Below are 23606 nucleotides of genomic sequence, written 5' to 3'. Positions count from 1 at the left end.
AATTACTAATAATCAGCCTAGAAATTAGTAAAGGTAATGTTGTGGGCTGAAAGTTTATGTTTCCTCCAAATTCATATGTTGAAATACTAATCTCCAATGTGATACTATTAGGAGGCAGGGGTCTTTGGGAGGTCATCATGTTTAGATAAGGTCATAATAATAGAGGCTTCATGATGGGATTTGTTTCCTTCTAAGAAGATTCAGAGACTAAAACTCTTTATCTCTCTTTGTTGTGTGATGACAAAGCAAGAAGGCAGTCAACAGAAGCCAGGAAGAGGGCTATCCCTAGAACCTGACCATGCTGGCACCCTGATCTAGGACTCCATAGCCTCCAGAACTGTAAGAAATAAGTGTCTGTTGTTTAAGTCACCCAGTCTATTGACTGTATGTTGTTATAGCAGCTCGAGCTAAGACAAACAGGGAAGAGGGCCTTTAAATTTTTACAAAGTTGATTAATCTAACACAGAGGGTTATTTTACGGATGAAGAAAATGAGCCCGAGAAACAAGACGTGTCATGTCCAAAACCGCAGGATTTAGTGATGAACTTAAATGAACATCTATTGCTTTTCAGGTTAATAGACTGTGACAGTTTCTTGGAATTTTTCTGAACACTCTAAATTCTGAGGTCAGAATGGTATTCTGAGCTTAGAGAAGTCTGGCTGTATGGCAACAGCTATTGTCATTGCTCCCAGTGCAACGTTTATAGGATATGGAGGCTGGATTATCCAAGTTGATGGTTTAAAATGCCTGTGGAGGGCTGGGCACGGTGGCTCACACCTGTAATCCCAGCACTTTGGGAAGCTGAGGTGGGTGGATCACTTGAAGCCAGGAGTTCGAAACCAGCCTGGCCAACATAGTGAAACCCCATCTCTACTAAAAATACAAAAAATTAGCCAGGCGTGGTGGTGGGCGCCTGTAATCCCAGCTACTCAGGAAGCTGAGGCAGGAGACTCGCTTGAACCTGGGAGGTGCAGGTTGCATTGAGCCGAGATCACGCCATTGCACTCCAGCTTGGGTGACAGTGTGAGACTCCATCTTAAAAAAATAAATGAATAATGCTCGTGGAGTAGCCATTCCCATACATGTATGATTATCAGTGAATTACTCAATCTCTCTGAGCTTTAATTATCTTAATCAGAAAAAAGATATGATAATGTCTACCTTAGCTGTGATTAGGAATAAATACATTTTTAATTTATTCATTTACTCAACAAATATTAAGTTACTATTCTGTGTCAAAAATTATGTTCAACAATGAGATTATGGCAGTGGACCCTGCTCTCATGAAGCTTACAATCTGGAGGTATTTAAAGTGTAAGAAATCAGTTTCTTGCACAAAATCAATGCTCAATTAATAACACTGCAAAATGTTTCTAAATGATTTTCTTGCCTTCTTTTTTTTTAAAAAAGGAACTAACACTACCGATTGATCTTTAGAGATATTCTCAATCATGAAAATTGGAACATCTATATTGAAATCACCATGAAGAAGATGTCCATCTTCCCATCCTACCCTTCACCTCCTGTTATTCTTCTTTAACTATTTGCTAGTAAATTGGCATACCTTCTGCCCAGTGCTTTTTTTCTATGTGTTTTAACAGAGCTTTGTGAAAATCAGCTTTTGAAATCAGTCTTGCTAATGTGTGAGAGCTTACAAACTGTATAAGGAAATGTCCATCTAATAAAAAGCACTTTGAAAATCCGGTTAAGGATTACTTACTTGATGTTAACCAAGCATCTCAGTCTATGTGCCCATTTTGCATATCCGAGAGTTCTGCCAGACTCTACCTAGTCAGAGCATGCCTAGCAAGAAGACACTGCATGTCCCAGAAATCAGCTTAGAAGCCTCACTCAAGGAAAAATCAGCCTAGTGAGGTCCATGTGAGACCTGCCCAGGAATGTGAAAGAAGATCAGTAAGGTTAGTGCGTAAAAACAATGCCATGCACTTGGAAAGCTCTAGAAGTGAGTCTTGCATGCAGGACCTTTTGATTTCCTGTGCTGAGCTGCAGATGTCTGTTTTCACAGCAGTGCCTGCCAGAGCTGCAGTTGACAAGGCCAGCTGCTCTCAACTGCCAACTGTCAGTTGACGTGGCAAGCTCCTACCAATTTGTGCTGAGAAAACAGCATGGAATCGGGTCAGCATAGGACAAGACTTTAATATCCTCCATCTGTCAAATAGAGTTACTTGGAGAAAACTGAACATTTGGAGCAGGAGTTGTTCAGGCTATTCTATGATAACATCTATACATGATTCAAAAAGCCAAATTGCATTCAGTTAGTTTTCCTCTGCTGTGAGACAGCAGGAATTGGTCTAGTAGATACAACCGTATGACTTTTAGTACTTCAGGTGGCATACATTAAAGGCTTCCCCCACTAGATCCAGAACCTACCTTCCTTCCTCCCAGGCACTGCTGGAGTTGAGGCTTAGTTAGGACACCATATTGGCAGTCGTGGGGCTGCCAGGTTATTTCTCTCCAGTCACACGTCCTGTTGTCTGAACAACTAAGGCAAGGCACGATCCACTGGCCTGGAATAGATGGCAAAACTTTCTTTGGTTCTGTTTCTGCTGATGAAATTATAATTTGTAAGTAACTTTAAAATTTAGCTATGGCACACCATTTCAGAAATTATAGTAAGACCATCCTTATCCTTTAAATCTAGTGGAATAATGAAGGCATGGCTTCCTGCCAACCAAATAGAATAGCAACATTAAGTAATGTTCTGAAATAACACGTCTCATGCTGAAATCAAGTATGAGCTCTGTTCCATGAAACCTTATACTTATTAAAAATCTAAGTATTACTCAATCACTGCCTATTTTTAAACAGTACATTGAGCACTTAAGTAGGACCAAAGCATTAATAGATTGGGAGCGCCCCAAATTGGCAATTAGCCTCAAATATTTATTAGCCTAACACATGCATAGGTTCTCCATCCAATAGTATAACAGATCTATTCCCTGCTCTCAAGAGATTTAAGATACAAGAGAACTACTTCAGTATGATAATTTATTATTCCGAAGATTAGTTATTTTTCTTTGATTTGATTGATGGCCTTTTTGGTGTGAATCTCTTCACCTCTTTCTAGCTGTTGCCTGAATTTCTTCATCTGTTAGATGAGGTGTGTACTGTTCTCACATGATTGGTGTAAGGATGTAATGGAGTAATGTATTTAAAACACATTTGCAATATTGCATTTATCTTTTGTTACTAACAGAGTTCAGGTAGAAAGTAGGTCCCAAGCTTTAGCAAATGTTTATAAAATAAATGAATATTCTCTATGCATTTAAGATCTTTCCTGTTTTATTGATAGAATAACATTCATGCAAAACACTTCAGCTTTTAGTGTGAGTGGATACATTAATGATGTGGTAGAAAAATATAATTTTCTTTTCCTTGTTCATCTTTTTAGGAATTAAGTGTGAACATAGGACATCATATAAACAAATATGGAGTGGTTATTTCTCTCCTTGTCGGAGAACATATACAATGATGTCTTTGATAATCACTCTCCTTACACTAAATATCTTGCTTATGTTACTCGTTTTACCCTTCAAAAATGAGGAGCTAAAATATCACTCAGACAGTTCTCGAGTCAGAAAGAAAAAATGTAAACACTTTGTCCATTCTGGCTTTGATTAGTGGTACTGCTAATACTGGTATCTGGTGTTATATGAAGTTTAGTGGAAAGGATTTCTGTTTTTAGGAGATGAATATAGTGCATTTTATATTCATGACTTCAGGGATGTTAGAATTGTGAATGTGTTTGTGTGTGTGGAAATAGTTATAAAGAATAAAATATGAAAGAGGATATAGTTTATGGCTCTTACTGATTGACCACAGAAAGAGAAAGAAGTGTAGGTGTATTAAGAGAGAGAAACTGGAAAAGATAAAAGAAAATCAGAGGGAAAGGAGATGAGAAAATTATGAATTCCAGGAAAGGAAAGAAAATATACAATAACTTTGCAGGGTACAATGTCAACTGGAAGAGAAATACAAAACCTTCAAAAGGAATGCAGACTCATTTGTTCTTCTTACCACAATTTTTTTCTTTTCTTTGATTTTTACATTTAATGAGAATTCCAGAAAACTGCTTTATTAAATGTCTATCTACTAGGTACTTTCTAAGCAATTTCAGGAATGATAAATTAACCTTTATGTCTCCGTATACATATGACTCTCTAGAAGGATTTAAGTTTAATACAGTAAGTATATACTCTGTTGAAGTGTTAGGCATTACTGGTGTTAAAATATCACAATAATTTTTTAAAAATAGTTAACATTTTTCAGAACCTCCCCAATGCTAGGAATATTCTAAAAACTTTAATTTATCAACATATTTAAACATCAACAACCCTGTTATCATCTCCTTAACCAGGGCTCAGGAACTTGTCTGAGATCCTCTAGTTAGTAGGTGGTAGAACTAGGATTTGAGCAGGGCAGTCAGCTCCAGAGTCCATGCTCTTAACTATAATGCTAAACCTCAAAAATTTATAATCAGGTTAGAAGGTTATAATTTATACATCATATAATAACTATAGCATCATAACAAGCAACACATAATGGAGTAAAAATGTCTGTGTGGTTGTCAAAGAGTTGGGGCTTTGGAGATCACTCACACCTGGGTTCTATCTCCAACTGGCCCTGCAGACCTCAACATTGACTACATATTAGAGTCACGTGGAAAGTTTTTAAAACTTCCCATGCCTACATTGTACCCCAGACTGATTGAATCACAGTCAGTGAGGATGGGGCTCAGGCATCAGTATATTTTAATGCTTCTTTGGTGATTCCAATATGCTGCCAAGGCTAAAACCCACTATTTAAATTGAACAAATTACTTAATCTTTTCATGATTAAATTTACTTCTCTATAAGGAAAATATGTATAACACCTGCCATAGTGCCTGATTCCCTAATAGTCAACATATATATTTTATGTATTTTCCCACCTCTACTCTCAGAGAGCCACAGTTATTCAAAATAGAGAAAGAATCATGGAAGTCAGAGTGTTCCAGAAGGGTCCATGAAGCAGATAAAATGTGAACAGGTCTTTAGGGACAGATAAGATTTGAAGACATGGAAGGAGGGACACTTTAGGTACAGTGAAGAGATGGGCCTGACGAGAATGAGACTGAAGAACTGGCCGCATATATTGGAGAAAAAGAGGGTCTGCTATGTGAAAGATGTTTCTAAAGTTTCTGGTTGTACAGAATGGCAGTACTACTAAAAGAAACAACACAGAAAATTTTGGAGATGCTGGTTTTTGAACAGCAAAATAAAGATTATCCTCCTCAAAAGTGCTTATTTTTCCATCCAATTCTCTTTTATAATTTCTTTTTCATTCAGACTATATCTTGCTTTCTAATTCTAATTCTGTTCTGGCAAGCATGGTTTGTCATTAATAACCAACATCCTCCACATCTTTGATGTAGACACAGCCTAAAGTTTAATCTTTGTTGATGAATTTCTCAAACAAAGCTCCTTAGATAAATGATAGGCTTTCCTTCACAGAGGTTCACATTGAGTGGCTTCGTAGCATCACGTTGGATGGAGTTAGAAGAGGCCTTAGGGTGTGTCCTTTCTCCCTCCCCGCCCCCTCATTTTTTTTTTTTTTTTTTTTTAACAGAGGAGGCAATCTGAGGCCTGAAAAGTTAAATAACAGAAGTGGGGTCATGCTGTTAATGACAGGGCCAGAACTGACGTCTCTGAGTCTTCAATTTGCCTATCATTTTATCATATTAGGCTAGGTCACCACCAAATAATCAGCAGAAAATGAAATACAGCCCCATAGCCTCTTTGGTAGCACTTATAGGAAAACTCACAAACTGATTGTTATAATGAATTTATTTTAAAAAGCTGAATTTATTTAGCGAGTTCCCGTGTTGACAGAGACTATGTTTAAGCAAAGATTGTTAATTTTCTTTCTAACAGGATAATGATACGTTGAGGGCATAAATGTGTCTCTGCTAATGAGATTCTGTTTAATAATTTTTTGAAGGGCTAAGTTTTCATCAGATCTCAGAATCTCAGAGCATATGCATCCCACCCCTACTCTAGACACTCCACCCCTCAACCTTGCCTACGGCTAATTTTGCACAAACTGAGGTCCACTTTGGCCACTTGCTGCCAAGGATGAAGAAACAAGTGGCTAATTGCATGCACAAAAATTCAAATATGGGTGCAATTAGTTTGTGGGCATGAAATCGCACGCACATAAAAAGGAAGCCTGATTGGCTCTCTGAAAACTTGGCCCCAGTGTTTCATACTACTCTATATTTATACAGCCATCACTCTGCATTTTTGCATTGGTTAACAATTCCTTTTATTTATTGTGAGTTAAATACTGCTTGAAATAGGCATCTGTATAACATCTGCAAAACTGGTGCTCTTGACATTTTAAATAATACCAGCTCTTTGCTAAAATTGTCCAAAAAAGTACCATAAATTCTATGTTATATATTTGAACACTGAATGAATCAAAGCTGTGATTTCTGAAGTAAAGTGTGACATATGTTTTAGGAAACAACATTCTGAGGAATGAAATTGTCTTTTGGGAGAAGTCATTTGATTTATAATTATAGCTCTATATTTAATGCAAGTTAGATTTCAGCCATTTCAGTGAATCAGATTGAATGATACAATGGAGGAAAAAAGGTCAACTCTGGTTTAGCGTTGAGGTGAGACAGGAAATCATGTAAATGTTGGCACTAATTCCTGACTCTATAATGGTCTAATACAAAGCATTTTTACTTAAGAAGAAAAAATACATCTATATTTCCAATATTAGTGTTAAAGTATAAGTTGTCATAATTCCTTGCTAAAATAAGGTAGGATAATGTTTTTAATTGTTGACATATCATAAAATGCAATCTGAAATATTTTCCTTAAAATTAATTTTCATTCAATGACCACTGTAGAAATTTTAATTTTTCCTAATTAGAATAATTATTTTTTCTTTCTTAAGCAACAGATTTAATTATAGGTTGTATCTTACAGTTAAATTATTTCCTAAAAAATAGAAATCAATTTAAGAATTAAAAAATACAGTCATTCAAAAGTTTAATGGTTGATGTTATTGAAAATGATATCTTGAGATCAATACATAGGCAAAGCTAAAAAAAAATCTGGTTTTGCCAAATAACTGTAATGTGCTTTTAAAATAAGATTTTCAAATTAGCCTGTCTTTGGCCATTAAAACTAAATCCAGAGCTCCTAAATAAACTTTCTCCCAATTTGGTCCACTAAAACAACTTCTTTCAGTAGGAGGGAATCCTGCTGCTAAGGAAGGAAATCATCTCTAGCAGCAAATAATACATTCTTGCAGACTGCTATCCTGGCCTCACTCGTTAAGTTTTTGAGTCTTTGGGCCTTTTGGAGCTTGATGATGGAACAGTTGGTTGTCGTGATTGTGCCCTAGCTGCTCATAGTCTTCTGTGGATGGAAGGGAGGTTGGATCTTGGTTTCAGTTCAGCATAAAATATCATTTTAAAATCATATATTAGACATTGGAAGATGGATAAGGGACAATCTCTTCTCTAGAGAAGCCTGTAATCTAGGTAAGCCATCAGTAAAAGCATATTGCTCATGCACCCTTGATGTATTAATGAGTACACTGTAATATATATATTATATATATATTCCTATATTTATATATTTTATCAATTATAAAACATAAAAAGAAAAATGATCAGGTAAAATATAAATGCATATATATTTTAATCTTTACCGGCTTTACCCTATGAAGGGCCCTGTGCCACTTCCTCTTCTTCCTGGGGCACATCATTTCATTTTGGAGACTAAGTGAGAACCATGTAAATACTTAACATAATGTGGTAAAGTGCTGTTGTAGACATGTGCCCCGGATGCACTGGAAAGAAGCTAAGCTGGGAATCTGGTGGTGAAAAAAGGCTTCCTGGAGAGGACTTCCAGCATCAGAAGTTGGGCAAAGATGGGAAGAGGACTTGTGGGTACAGAGAACAGTGTGGACAAAAACCTGAAGTTCTAAAGGATCACTGTCAACATAGAGAAGCAGAGGCTGGGAGAAGACTGGAAATATAGAAACGGGCCAGATTTTGGAGGCTTCAGATTGTCAGGCTAAGGAGCATGCCCTTGATTTGTGAGTCAATTTGGGGCCTTCTCTAAGGAGGTCTAGCTCCTTAAGTCCCAGAAGCACACTGTTCTATGGCAGCCTCACCCACAATGTCCAGGCACAAAGCCCAACATAAGTTAGCGTACATTTAGTGAGCGAACAGAACAAGCTGCCACTTCTTAAAGAATCCCAGTAATGTACCTTGAACTTTTTGTTGAAGAACTTTTGCCTTGGTGCAGTTGCAGTAGGAGGAATAGAATTGTTTTATGAGTTCTCATAAATTGTCATCTGACAAAAAATATTTAACTGGACACATCAGTGGCTCCTTTGTATGGAAGAGTATATATCTCATTTAGCAGAGAATCACAAATCACACCACCTGACACACCATCATGGGTAAATCCCTCTCCATTCCCTGATGGTAATTTATTATTTGGAACACATGTTCAAGAATGGGGACATACCCACGTTTGTTAACTGTGCATGCCAAATTGCAATTTGTTCTGCCCATTTGGGAAACTCATTTCCCATTCAAGCTGTGGTGTGAAGTTCACGGCAAGGGTAGAAAAGCTCCTGAGTGTTTTCTCAGACTTTTTAGATGAAGGGAGAATTAGGGTCAGCAGTACAGAGCAGTAACCAGGAAATTTGGAGAAGATGCTCTCTGTTCCTCTAATAGCTTTGAAGGCAATTTTAGTCCCAACTTTGGCTTGACCCCACCATCTCCACTAAAAGAAGATTGCTGGGGAAGGAGAGAAATAGGGAATGTTGAGAGTGGCACCAAAGAAGTATCCCATTCCAGGTCTGCTCAGTGCTTAGGCAGGATTTAACACAGTAATTAAAATTGATGTCACAATTTTCTTGCCTCTATAAATGACTGATATATGAGGGAAACTAGTGATCGTGCCCCCTAACTTTTTTTTTTTTTTTTAGTGAAAAGGAATAATTTAAAACTGAACTTGCATACTTTGCAGTTCTTTGGTTCACACTAGATATTTATTTTCTAACTACTATGTACAAATTACAGTGCCAAATGAATTAGTATAACACAAACAAGTCAGGCTCTCTGCCCTCATGAAACTGACATCCTGGGAAAACTGACACTAAACAATTAATTCAGTACTTAGTAATCTAAATAATTGTGGTAACTGCTATGGAAGAAAATTACTGAGTGCTATAAACTATATAATAAATAAACAAATCAGAGGCTCAAGAAAGGCTCTCTGGCAGAAGTAACATGGGTAACAGATCTGCAGATGAATATAGATTAACTGGGCAAAAAGGGGAGAAGAAAATAATTGACTAATCAAAGTATTTCAAATATTAAAATAATGCACTTACATTAATTATGTTTTATAGTTCATAGTCAATAAAAAGTAATACCTTTGATTTTTTTATAAAAGGATAGTTTAAATAAGCATATACTTATCTATACCAAATTATTCTTTTTTTAGAGAAGTGATGTCCAATGTGATAGTCACCTTTCATGTCCCCAGATGGACATCTTTTTAGTTCAGACTGCAAAATGGCTTCAATGTAGTCAGAAGAAATAGGCTGTAACCCACAGGTTTCCTCTGGATGAATCAGCAAACCACAATCCTGCATTAAAATAATAGATATTAGTTGTCATATTAATTAACCTGACCCATAATATTAAAATCTAAAAAATAAGATTTTCTGTGGCAAATAACCTTTATGGATAAAAGGGAGCAAGTATTCCTTATCTTTCTCCTGCTGGCTTATCAATAGTTGTTTGTGCTAAAAGTAGATAACAATTTAATCTTTATTTTGACATTGATATTCATGTCATTGTTCTGTCAATTTAAAAAATGAATGCAAGTTTTACTTTAAAAATATATCTTTGTCAACTCATTAAAAACAAAGCAAACTATAATAGAGGACAATAGAGCAAGTGAAAAAGACAGTTATATATATATAATATATATTATATAATATATTATATATATATAGTTATATATATATATATAATACAGCAAGTGCAAAAGACAGTTATTGTGAGAAGGGAAATGGGAACTATTTGGAGAGAATTTTATTTAACAGATGAATTTCATTTTAACGAACTTTTCTTAAGAATTCATGATACTCCAGAGTGGAATCAGATGCATGTATTTTATTCAAAGCACATTCTTATATTTACAACAGTGAGTAACATTTCACTGCACTGAATATCATTATAGAGGCATGTGATATACTAAGCAATGCTTTCAATAGTCTGACAGATGTAGAACAGAACGATAGTGTATTGCCTCTCTGAAACTTCTCTCCTTCTCCTTCCTCTGCCCCATCCACTGAGCTGCACCTGCAGCCTGGACCACTCTCATTTTCTCTTAGCTTATTCTGCAAAGCTATTGGCCCTGTACCTGTCCTTTGTCCTTCTATCCTACTTCATGTGGTTCCACTGCCACTCTTCTCACTGGGTTCTCTCAGTCTATCACAATTTAGGGCATGCTAAACTCCTATCATGTCGACTGGGATTGCTTTCCCCCTAATTTTGCATGGAGGCATCTTATATTTTAGGTCTCAGCAAGGTCTTCCTGAAACTCTAGCACAATTATGTCTCCCTACTTTTGTTCATGTCAGCACCCCATTTGTTTCCTTCATGCTCTTCACCGTTTGATAACTGTTTGTCAGTTTGTTTGTTATTTGTCTGGGTCTTTTCTACTATACTGAATGTGCCATGGGAACAAATAATTATTTCACTCACATATGGAACCAGTACTTATCATACAGCAAACAATAAACATTTGTTGAATGTATAAAAAATTAGACTTTATTGTGTCCCTCTTTATATCAGAAATTCTCAACAATGGAGAGAAACAGAGGATTTGACCTCTTCTTTGCTGCGTAACTCTGGTTCTAATCAGCAATTTATGGTTACATTCTCTCATATTCTCAACTACCCTAACCTCAGAATCCCAGTCATACAAAAAGGTCCAGGATATTAAGGAACAAGGCGAATGGAGTTAGTGAACTTAAAATCTTGATTCAGTATACATATTTTCATTTCTTAATTCATGACAAAACATGGAGTTTAAGATACTGATTAAAATTAAAAAAAGATTTGTATTAAAATGCTTATTATAATAAAGTAATAAAAAACACAAAGTTTATTATAATGTGGGGCGATCTAGTCTGAATAAACATCTATGAGTGATACTTGTTAGTATACCTGTGTATGTATGTGATATCTATCCAACCATTTATTTTTAGTGGAGACTGGATCTTTTATAAGGCTAGAAAAAAGTGTCATGACTCATCTTGCAAAAATTTGTTTATATCAAATGTTAGAGAGAGCAATGAGAAGCAATTACCATTATACATTGCTGATGGGAATGCAAGTTAGTTCAGTTGCTTTGGAGGGCAGTTTATACTAAAATAAAAAGTGCAGAGGCTCTGCAACCCTGGAGCCTTCTGGGTCTAGTCTAGAAAAACATAAGGGATATGTATAAGGATAAATCTAAATGGACTGATTAACATGGAGATATTTTCAAGACATATGGATAAGATAATATCCAAAAGTTATAGAACAATTCATGCTATCTGAAATATACACATGTATGTGTGTGTTCACTCAATCAAGACTGTACTAAATATTGATTTTTTGGGAACAGGTATGTCTCTGTTAAGAGAATAAAAGGAAATCTGGATGATGGTAGTAACCTGTAGAATGTGTTCCTGGACTGGCAGTGGATGTCAAGGAGGCTTTAGCTCTATCTAGAATGCTTTACTTTTTATTTAGGGAGAATGTTATTCTTCTAGTACTTGTGAAACTCAATCTTAGTTTGAAATATTATAAACAACTTTCATTACCTCAGCTGGAGACTTGGCTGTTCCTTCAGTCTAAGAGGTACCATGTTGGACGTTACTTTTAATATTTACCTGTTTACAGTTCTATATGCTATAATGTCATCTAAATGTAAGTACTTCAGACTGAGATGCTGTGTTCAATTTATTAATAAAAATATATTTTAGCTTATATATACCCATGCAAATAATATTGAAACATTTTTTAAAGTTTGGATTTGAACATTTCCTGAAAATTCTTGTTTGTTTTGAGATTTCTGTGGGGTGTGTGTGTGTGTGTGATCATGCGCTGCTACTCATCCAAAGGGCATTAGAAACAAAGTCTAGATCACAGATACCAAAGTCCTAACTGGTTTCTTCTATTGAAGCTCTACATGTAATTGGCAAGTATCTATGAATCAGAAAGATATATTGCTACTTGTGTGCTGAGGGCTTGTCCTGGGCAGGTGACCACTCCTGCTACCTAGAACCTCGTGTTGTTTTTGCATTTGCATTGTTCTGAAATATGGTGCTGTCTCTCCCTTCATATGGAGGTTCCCACTGGGTATCTGCTCTGTGACAGATAGTCAGTCAGCCCTGTTGTTTCTAACTAAACAGTGATGCCAGTAAGTTTTGAGGTAAGACAAGAATAATAGCAATATCTTCAAGGACAGACCAAAGCAGAGAGTAAGAGGAGGACAGTAGATTTTGAAGGAAATGAAATTTTGAGTCATACCCTTTTCTCTGCAGTTTAGGCCAAAGAATAATGGCATTCTGTGCTTCCTATCTAATTTCCCCTTAGTTAATCTTTGTTTGCGGTTTACCTATCTTAAGCCTTTCCATTAAAGTGTTCACTATTTTGGAGAGTCAGGGCAGCTAACTAGAGTGAAGGTTAATCACCTTCTGAGCTGTGGCCAATGTTACCCTGAAAGTTGAATGAGCCAAAGCGTATGGCCAAATGCAGACCCAAGTCCAGAGACGGGTTGACGGAGCTGAGGGAGTTAAGAGAAGAAAAGGTGGTATCAGTACAGCAGGGTAGGCTTTGTGTACATTTTACGGAATAAGACAATGGTGAGATACATAGGAAAGAGCACCACTGTGCTGGGAGTTTCACTTGTGAATTTTAGCTCCAGCTGTGTCATGAGCTGGCTGTGTGACACTTAGTCACTTGATCTAGATTTCTCATTACAAAATGGTGAAGGCTGGAGAGAGGAGAAGGCAAAGAATTGCATTAGGTGAGCTCAAGTCCTGACGCTGACTGCGTTAGGTACCTACACTTTATCCATTCTCCTTTCTTCTTTTTAGCAGAAAATCCCATATTTTGTTGGAGTAATGTGCCCAGCATTAAAAAAATTGGTTTCCCAGTCTCTCTTGTAGCTAAAAGGAGTCAGGAGACATAGCTCTGACTCAAAGAACTGTAAGTGAACACCAGCTAGCGAGTTCTGGAAAAGTTTTACTTTCCTGGTGCCACTTTTTCTTGATCACTCTGTTTCCTCTTTCTGCTTGGAATATGAATGTGAGCCTGAGAATGAGCAGCCATCTTGTGACCATGAAGCAACCACAAGCAGAAAAAATGGAATGAGCCTAGGATATAGGTGATGCTGTGGAGCTATGTCTACACTTTTTACTATGAAAAACAAACTCCTACTTGGTCAAGCCCCTATAGAAACATAAGATGCAGCCAAATTTCTCTCTTCCTCAGAGAGTCTATGAAACTTATAATTTAAATGCCACATGAGTTTTTTGAGTATTTCTTTAGATCTGAAAGGTGATTAATCATAGTAATAACATTAAAAAACAAGAAAATTTTCATTAGTGTCTCTCATTTCTTTCTTCACTGGGATGATTAGCAATTTGGTCAGGTTTAGGCATATTGAATACATTAGATACTTAAAAAAAAAACAAACAGTTTTTGTTGTTGTTGTTGTTGTTGTTTTGAGACAGAGTCTTCCTCTGTCACCCAGGCTGGAGTACACTGGTAGCATCATGGCTCACTGCAGCCTCGAACTCCCAAGCTCAAGCAGTCCTCCCATCTCAGCTTCCCAAGTAGCTGGGACTATAGGCACATGCTACTGTGCCCAGCTAACAGCTCTCTTTAGGTCTTAAGTGTCATCTCTTGGAGCCACAGATCTATAGACACAGAAAATGTAGTATTTAGCAGAGTTGCATAAAACAGCATTAGCTCCAGAAATCTTCACACATAGAGTGATTTGTTGGAGACTTCAGAAGGAAGCTCTAAACTCCTGAGTAGATTATCATAGTTCTCAATTGAGTGCAACAATATACTTAAAAGGAATTTTCTTGTTCATACCTGTGCAAAGTAAATATGTTTAGTACATAATTAAAAAAATTTACTTAACTTTTCATGAGGTGCTAGAGTGACTAACTGGACTTATTATGATGTTCTTGGTTTTTCCTCCTGCCTGATCACAGTTTCTCATTATCTATTCCTCTGGACACACATTTCATTCCTTACAGAATTATTTGTCCACAAAAGAATGAGTAATATTTCTCATTTGAAATGTGACATTGCTATATTTTTAAAGCAATACTGAATTGGACTATTTGAGCTGATCTGTGTCTTTAAATCTTACCTATTTTTATTGACCCCATGGAATTATTTCTCTAAGATGAAAGAAATTTTCCCTTCTCTGGCTAAACAATTTTAAATGCCCACCTAAATTTTAAAATATGCAATTACTCCCTCCAGCACGTAGCTCCTTCCAAAGGGACCCATTTCCTCCCCTTTCCCTGGGCTACTGCCATTTCCAGTAAGTTAGTAATGATCTCTCAAAACGTGATGATTCTGGCATGGCCAGCTCCCTCTAGAAAGGCAGAGTGTTCCCTTCCAGACTAGGGCTGTTCCTTTCCCCATGAGAACTGATATTCCTGGGGAGATAAATTCACTCTTTGCCCACCTGAAGTAAGATTTAAGATCTTATGATGTATTTTCCCCAATGTTCTGCTGAACTGTTGATCAAAGGCATCTGCTGGTTCTCTTGAGCCTGAACACTTACTAAGCCTAAGGCCATGTGAAACCTGGACACTAGCAGATCCCACCACATCTCATATCTTTAGCACCCTTGTGCATGGACCAAAATGCAAGGCCTGCTATTCATCTCTCCTCTAATCCAATTTCACTGATCTTCTGCTACTCCATCCATGGTAAGCAAACCCTTCTACAATCTCAAAGGCTTCACGCAATGTTCCCTCCATCTCCTCACCTTCCCAGAAACCCATCCTGGCACAGGGGGAACAGGTGAGGGGGAATGGAAAGAAAACTTGCCCTGTGACTTTGTGGGAAAAGACAATTTGCCCTCTTTCTCTGTAACCATCTCCAGGGAAGGCCACCTGCATAGTCAGGAAGTTTACTTCCTCTTGTCTACCAACTGCCTCTTTCAAACCATTATTCCATTGTGTTACCCTCTGCTGTGGCTCATTTCACCTGGCTCCTCCTCCCTTGTGGCAATCTTCTATCAACATCTTAATTATGCTTCCACATACCAATGGACACCTTAGTCGTTGTCATTCTCTCCATTTCACAATTTGCTATCAAAGGTCTGTATGGATTCATTCTATTTCATTCAACAATATTTTTGTTCAAATGTTAGAATATTTTATTCAAACCAGAGATACTCTACCTGTAATTTTAAATTCTAATTCCTTTTCTCCAAATAAAATATACTTTTCTTCTACCTTATTCCTGCCTCTTCTGCAGTCATGCAGAACTTTCATTCCCATGATTCCTAACTCTCTTTCAATTTGTGTCTATAATGTTCATTTCTATACCTCAGCAATCCACATCTTCCTTTTTTTATTTTACTAATGGTGCACAGCAACTCTCCAATCCTGGAACAATCCAATCTATCTCCATCCAAGGTTCTACATACCAGTCAGTGACACTGGCAAAAATCACACACATGTAAAGATAAATGCCAGACACATTTCCTGATGGTCTCTCAGTACTGCCTGGAAATCTTTGTTCTATTATCTTAGTTGAAACATTTCCCCATTCTTCACAAAGGCTACTTCAAATCTTCATCATTCTCCTTAAGCTCCCTCATTTCAACATCTCTGTTGGTCTCATTAGATGATCTTGTCTTCTAATTCATAAAAAATTAGAACCCATTAGACAGTAATTTGCTCAAATTTGTTCTATCTGACAGTAAGACAACCATGCCTAGATATCTCTTCTTATGTTGTAGCAAAGTAAATCTTCCATCTGTGAAAGTTTGCTTGTTTCACTTCTATTTTTCATCTCATTCTTTTCTACTTCTGGAAATGCTCACCTTTTGCTTTTGTTAACACTACTTATTACCAAATACCAACTACTTTGAAGATTCTTTCTGTTACTCAGCCCTTATGGTCTGACCTTTTCTATAATCATGCCCTTAGTGCTTTTACTTTGTATTCTGGGAGATATCATCCATCTTCATGACATGACCACAACTTGAATGATCATGACTCCCAAACTGGATCCCTGTCTAGGCCACTCTCAGGGCTTCCAGACACATAGTCATCTGCTTCCTGGACATCTCCCTTGGATGTCTCAGAAGTATCTCAATTTCAATATAACTATGACGGATATCATAGGTTGAGTCAAAACCCATTCTGATCTTACTTTTCCATACTTTGCTCTCCTAAAGAGAACACTAATAACATGTCTCCCCTATTTTTCTTACAACCAAGAGTGGCCACTGACACATTTCTGGTCAGTGAAATGTAAGTATAAACTTGCAGGGAATTGCAGAGAAAGCCTATGTTTTTCTGGTACAGAGGCTGTTCCTTTCTCCTCTCTTGTTTCTTCTCTGCTTGTGGAACAGGAAATTGATAGCTGGAAGAACAACAACTATCTTAAATTATGGAGGAAAGGCCAAAAACTTTGTGGAGACTTTAGTGCTGACATCCTTGATCTTCTGAAACCATTTTGATCTGTGTTGACATTCTTGATCTTCTGAAACCATTTTGATATGTGCTGATGTTCTTGATCTGCTGCAAACGTCTGCTTCTGGACATTTTATTGGATAAGAAGAAAATATCTCTTATTTGTTTAAGCTACTATTAGTCAGGTTTGTTGTTACTCACCCAACAGCTGAAATTGAACTTAAAAACATCATTCCAAAATCTGTTCCATCCCCAATAACCTCAATATTGTTGAGCTTGGAACATTCGGTGCCCAAGCCAGACATTTCAGTTACCCAAGTTTCCCTTCTCTTCATTGCCCCTAGCATTCAATCAATCACCAGATATTCATGTCAACTTTCTCTTCTTGATTTGTTTTTTTCTTGATTTCAATGGATACTATTTTGATCTGTGTCTTTATGTTCTTTTATCATGGGAATTGCCTTGACCTCTTAATGGGTCTCCTCTGCTACAGTTCTATGGACCACCCGTATGTCTATTTTCCACGTTGTTGCTAATGTCATCTTCCTGAAATGCAAAATTTTTAAACTGCCTTTGTTGCTTGAAATAATTCAAGAGATTGCATTGCATTCAGGATAAGGTTTGGCTGGTGTCCTCCTCTTTGGCTAATCTCCATCCAGTCTTCACCCCACACTCTGCTTGACTTAAATAACTTCTACTTTGTCCAGTGCTACTTTCTATGATGTTTCCATAAGGTTAACTGAAAGCATTTCATTTGCAAGGTCTGTTTTGAAGCACTCACGTTTCTTTTTTTAGGACATGCACTAAAAAATAAACATTTTAGAATAAGAGAAAAATTAAACTGCATAGAAAGATGAACTTAGTATAAGATGCACAAACATTGTGTTAGGGAATTTTAGCTTCCATCATTAGAAAATATTTCATCAGTTCCTGCCACAAACAAAAACATGGCACAAGTATACATATGTAACAAACCTGCACGTTATGCACATGTACCCTAGAACTTAAAGTATAATAAAAAAATTTCAATTTTTCAAATTTTCTTATAAATTAATTATGGTCAACTGAGAAGTTTCCTGAGTGCCACATACGATATATATTATGATAAGTACTGTAAAGTGAAAATCATGAAATATTTGGTTTTGAGATTTCTAATGGCTTCCCATTACAAGGACCTTCATTTCATTTCATTTCATTTATACTATGAAAGTCAATCTATGAGACTCATAATTTTGATTTTGAAACTTTTTTCTCCTTTTGGCAAGAAGACTGATTTCTTTCTTTTTTTTTTTTTTTTTTTGGAGACGGAGTCTAGCTCTGTCGCCCAGGCTGGAGTGCAGTGGCGCGATCTCAGCTCACTGCAAGCTCCACCTCCTGGGTTTACGCCATTCTCCTGCCTCAGCCTCCCGAGTAGCTGGGACTACAGGCGCCGCCATCTCGCCCGGCTAGTTTTTTGTATTTTTTAGTAGAGACGGGGTTTCACCGTGTAGCTCAGGATGGTCTCGATCTCCTGACCTCGTGATCCGCCCGTCTCGGCCTCCCAAAGTGCTGGGATTACAGGCTTGAGCCACCGCGCCCGGCCAAGAAGACTGATTTCTTAGACATATGCTAAGAAGCAAGATAACACATCCTGAGTTGTTTGTGATTCACATTGAAGATGTTTATCATGCAAAATATATCATATAGAGCATAACTTTCGGAGATATTTAAATATGGCCATTTATGCTATTTAGGATATAAGCATTTGTCTCTCTAATTTTTTAAAATTCTTTTAAAAATATCATATTCACAAATTGGGAAGGAGACATTAACAAGTCTATTTTAAAATTTCGTACAAATTTATGAGGTACATGTGAAATTTTCTTACATGGGTATATAATGCTTAGTGGCCAAGTCAGGGTATTTAAATTGTCCATCATCTGAGTATAATACATTTTTGTTAGCTGTATTTACCCTACTCTGATATCAAACACTGCGTTTATTCCTTCTGTCTAACTGTATGTTTGTACCCTTTAACCCACTGCTCTTCATCCTCCTCCCTTACCCCCATTCATTCTTTCCAGACTCTGTTATCTATCTTTTCACTCTCCACCACCATGTGATCAATGTTTTAGCACCCACATATAAGTGAGAACACATAATATTTGTCTTTTTGTGCCTGGTTTATTTGTCTTAAGATAATAACCTCCAGTTCCATCTATGTTGCTACAAATGACATAGTTTCATTTTTTATGGCCAAGTAATAGTCCATGCTCCACATTTTCTTTATCCATTCATCCACTGATAGGTACTTACGCTGATTTCATATCTTTGCTATTGTGAATAGTACTACAACATATGAGTGCAGGTATCCCTTTGATAAGTGGATGTTTTTTCTTCTGGTTATATACCCAGTAGTGGAATTGCTGGATGGATGGTAATTCTATTTTGGGGTGGTGGTGGGTTTTTTTTGCTTTTTTTTTTTTTATAGAAATCTCTATATCGTTGTCCATAGTAGCAGTACTAGTTTATATTCCCACCAATAGTGTATAAAAGTTCTCTTTTCTTCACATCCTTGCCAACATCTTTTCTTTTTTGTCTTTTTAATAATAGTCATTCTGACTGGAGTTAGATAATATCTCACTGTGGTTTTCATTTGCATTTCTCTGATGATTAGTGATATCAAGCATTTTTTTCATGTACCCACTGGCCATTTGTATGTCTTCTTTTGAGAAATGTCTATGCCTATATGTTGCCCACTTGTTGATGGAATTGTTTGCTTTTTTGCTTGTTGTTTGGGTTCCTTGTGTATTCTAGATATTAGTCCCCTGTCAGGAGAATAGTTTGCAAATATTTTCTCTCATTCAACAAGTTACCTCTTGCTTTTCTTTTGCTGTGCAGAAGCGTTCTAGTTTAATTAAGTCCCATTAGCCTATTTTTGGTTTTGTTGCCTGTGATTTTGAAGTTTTAATCAAATTATTTACCTAAACCAATGTCCAGGAGACCTTTCCCTAGGTTTTCTTCTAGTATTTTTACAGTTTCTGGGATTACATTTAAGTCTTTAATCCATTTTGAGTTGATTTTTGTGACAAATCTTAAGTAGTTTGCCAAATAAGAATTGTCTGTTCTGCTATAAGTTTATTTCAAAACTATTTTGCAAATCTCAGGATGAATATTAGGTGCTACTTGGAGTTCTAACCTGCCTTCCAACCTACCAGAAACTTAGTATAGATTTGTCAAGCTTCTCAGGGATAAAACTGGAGCATAATGATAATTGAAATAGATATATTTTTAAAGCATTTATTACATGCCTGGCATGTAAGTTATTTACACATGTTATCTTATTTTTTCTCACAACAACTCTTCCCTTCATTTTAGGAATAAGAAAATAGAAATGCTAAATTACCGAGAGGTAGGTTTTAAATGGAGGTCCATCTTACTTTATACTTCTGCCATTTCATCTTAATATATAGCTGACTTTTCTAAAAGCAGAGCAAATCATTGGTTTTATAGTCTAATCTCAATCTTCCTGTGAATTAATCTATACTTTGTCTTTCACCTTTACTCCATCTCCACTCCAATCCTAGTTGAAAGTTGGTTGTTTAAAATCAACTTGCATTGCTTTATGTCTTTTCAGGTACAGTCACACTGAGGCTGTTTTTGGTATAAATCCGTCCACTATGTAAACCCAGTTCAGAAAGTGTGTTACAATCTTTCTGTTTCTAGCACTTGTCACAGTCCTTGGCATATGATAAACATTCAAAACATGGCTCTTGATAGAAACTATTGTCAGTATATGGGATCAATGGAAGGAGAAGAAATGGATGGATGTAGGTGTGGGGCCCAGCTGCAGAGAAAGGGTCACTGAAATAGGGAAGAAAGGGGAGAACATAAGGGTAAACATGACCTATATAGCCAATGCTGGGTTTCTGCTAGCATGGATAGTTGGGCCACTGGAATGACCTCCAATATAGTTCTCGCTCTAATGTTTTTGAGTCTCTACAAAATAATTGTCTAAATAATTCCTATATGATATATTTAGCTCTAGAATTTTGTGTTTGTGGTTCTCCCTTTTGAGAAATTTCCAAATGGATTCCTTATACAGACTGGCATCTTGTTCTGAAGGAATGAATTATTTTCTATGTTTACATGGACTTTAAATTTAACAACTCTCTTTGCATCGTAGTCAATCAGCCACAAAATACTGAGTAGCTATTGTCTGATTCACAGCATCAGACATTCAATAAACATTTACAGAATAATTAGCTTAAGTTTACATTAGCAATAAATAATTAATGATAATCTATCTAAAATAGCCCTTGAGATACCACATACATCCCAAAATTGAATGTTTTTCAAGAAGAAAAGAGAGCCATTTATGTAAATTAATATTGAGAGATTTTTCTCTTTTATGGAGGGCATTTGAAATATCTGTAAAAATAATTGCATTTATATAAATTTAATCCACCAATTACACTGCTAAGACTTCATCCTACAAATATACTTTACAAAGTACACAAAGATAGATGTACAAGGAAATTGACTGGAGCACTTCATAAAATATTAGTAACACAAAACTAAACACATCTCAAGTGTCCATCAATACAAAACTGGTTAAATAACTTATACTACATTCAGATAATCAAATATTTTGTAATTCTTAGAAAAGATGGATGCAGAGGAAATCCATTCCAAGATGGCTGAACAGGAACAGCTCCAGTCTGCAGCTCCCAGCGTGATCGATGCAGAAGATGGGTGATTTCTGCATTTCCAACCTAGCCTCCTCTGGTGACACCCAGGCAAACAGGATCTGCAGTGGACCTCTAGCAAACTCCAACAGACCTGCAGCTAAGGGACCTGCAGCTAAGGGGCTGTTACAAGGAAAATTAACAAACAGAAAGAAATAGCACCAACATCAACAAAAAGGACATCTACAGCAAAACCCCATCTGTAGATCACCAACATCAAAGACCAAAGGTAGATAAAACCACGAAGATGGGGAGAAACCAGAGCAGAAAAGCTGAAAATACTAAAAACCAGAGCACCTCTTCTCCTCCAAAGGATTGCAGCTCCTCACCAGCAATGGAGCAAAGCTGGATGGAGAATGACTTTGATGAGTTGACAGTAGGCTTCAGAAGGCTGGTAATAAAAAACTTCTCCAAGCTAAAGAAGCATGTTCAAACCCATCACAAGGAAGCTACAACCTTGAAAAAAGGTTAAACGAATGGCTAACTAGAATTAACAGTGCAGAGAAGACCTTAAATGGCCTGATGGAGCTGAAAAGTATGGCATGAGAACTTCATGGCTCATGCACAAGCTTCAGTACCCAATTCAATGAAGTGGAAGAAAAGGTATCAGTGATTGAAAATCAAATTAATGAAATGAAGAGAGAAAACAAGGTTCGAGAAAAAAGTAAAAAGAAATGAACAAAGCCTCCAAGAAATATGGGACTATGTGAAAAGACCAAATCTACATTTGATTGGTGTACCTGAAAGTAATGGGGAGAATGGAACCAAGTTGGAAAACAGGATATTATCTCCAGGATATTATGCAGAAGAATTTCCCCAACCTAGCAAGGCAGGCCAACGTTCAAATTCAGGAAACACAGAGAACACCACGAAGATTGTCCTCAAGAAGAGCAACCCCAAGACACAAAATTGTCAGATTCACCAAGGTTGAAATGAAGGAAAAGATATTAACGGCAGCCAGAGAGAAAGGTCAGGTTACCCACAAAGGGAAGCCCATCACACTAACAGCGGACCTCTCAGCAAAAACCCTACAAGCCAGAAGAGAGTGGGGGCCAATATTCAAAATTCTTAAAGAATTTTCAACCCAGAATTTCATATCCAGCCAAACTCAGCTTCGTAAGTGAAGGAGAAGTAAAATCCTTTACAGACAAGCAAATGCTGAGAGATTTTGTCACCAATAGGACTGCCTTACAAGAGCTCCTGAAGGAAGCACTAAACATGGAAAGAAACAACCAGTACCAGCCACGGCAAAAACATGCCAAACTGTAAAGACCATTGATGCTATGAAGAAACTGCATCAATTAACAGCCAAAATAACCAGCTAACGTCATAATGACAGGCTCAAGTTCATACATTACAATATTAACCTTAAATGTAAATGGGCTAAATGCCCCCAATTAAGACACAAACTGGCAAACTGGATAGAGTCAAGACCCATCAGTGTGCTGTATTCAGGAGACCCATCTCATATGCAGAGACACACATAGGCTCAAAATAAAGGGATGGAGGAATATTTACCAAGGAAATGGAAAAAAAAAAAAAAAAAAAAGCAGGGGTTGCAATCCTAGTCTCTGATAAAACAGACTTTAAACCAACAAAGATCAAAAGGGACAAAGAAGGCCATTACTTAATGGTAAAGGGATCAATTCAACAAGAAGAGCTAACTATCCTAAATATATATGCACCCAATATAGGAGCACCCAGATTCATAAAGCAAGTCCTTAGGGACCTACAAAGAGATTTAGACTTTCACACAATTACAATGGGATATTTTAACACCCCACTGTCAATATTAGATAGATCAATGAGACAGAAGGTTAACAAGGATATACAGTACTTGAACTCAGCTCTGCACCAAGAAGACCTAATAGACATCTACAGAACTCTCCACCCCAAATCAACAGAATATACATACTTCTCATCACCACATAGCACTTATTCTAAAATTGACCACGTAATTGGAAGCAAAGCACTCCTCAGCAAATGTAAAAGATCAGAAATCACAGCAAACTGTCTCTCAGACCACAATGCAATCAAGTTAGAACTCAAGATTAAGAAACTCACTCAAAACGGCACAACTACATGGAAACTGAACAATCTGC

At 36.9% G+C, this 23606-nt stretch overlaps 1 protein-coding gene across 2 annotated transcripts in view; it reads right to left on the bottom strand.

The window, feature by feature from the left end:
- Positions 1-23606, bottom strand: part of CPED1 (cadherin-like and PC-esterase domain containing 1) — a 320989-nt gene that overhangs the window by 51361 nt on the left and 246022 nt on the right. For both annotated transcript variants that reach the window (XM_011937391.1, XM_011937392.1), the window contains exons 17-18: positions 9571-9688; positions 2393-2529 (exon numbers count right to left, since the gene is read on the bottom strand). In XM_011937391.1, coding sequence (XP_011792781.1) covers positions 2393-2529; positions 9571-9688 — 255 coding nt within the window. The remainder of the gene's footprint in view (positions 1-2392; positions 2530-9570; positions 9689-23606) is intronic.

The sequence above is a fragment of the Colobus angolensis genome, unplaced genomic scaffold (assembly GCF_000951035.1).
Source record: "Colobus angolensis palliatus isolate OR3802 unplaced genomic scaffold, Cang.pa_1.0 Scaffold163, whole genome shotgun sequence".
Taxonomy (NCBI): domain Eukaryota; kingdom Metazoa; phylum Chordata; class Mammalia; order Primates; family Cercopithecidae; genus Colobus; species Colobus angolensis.
This window is presented reverse-complemented; position numbering and strand designations above follow the sequence as displayed.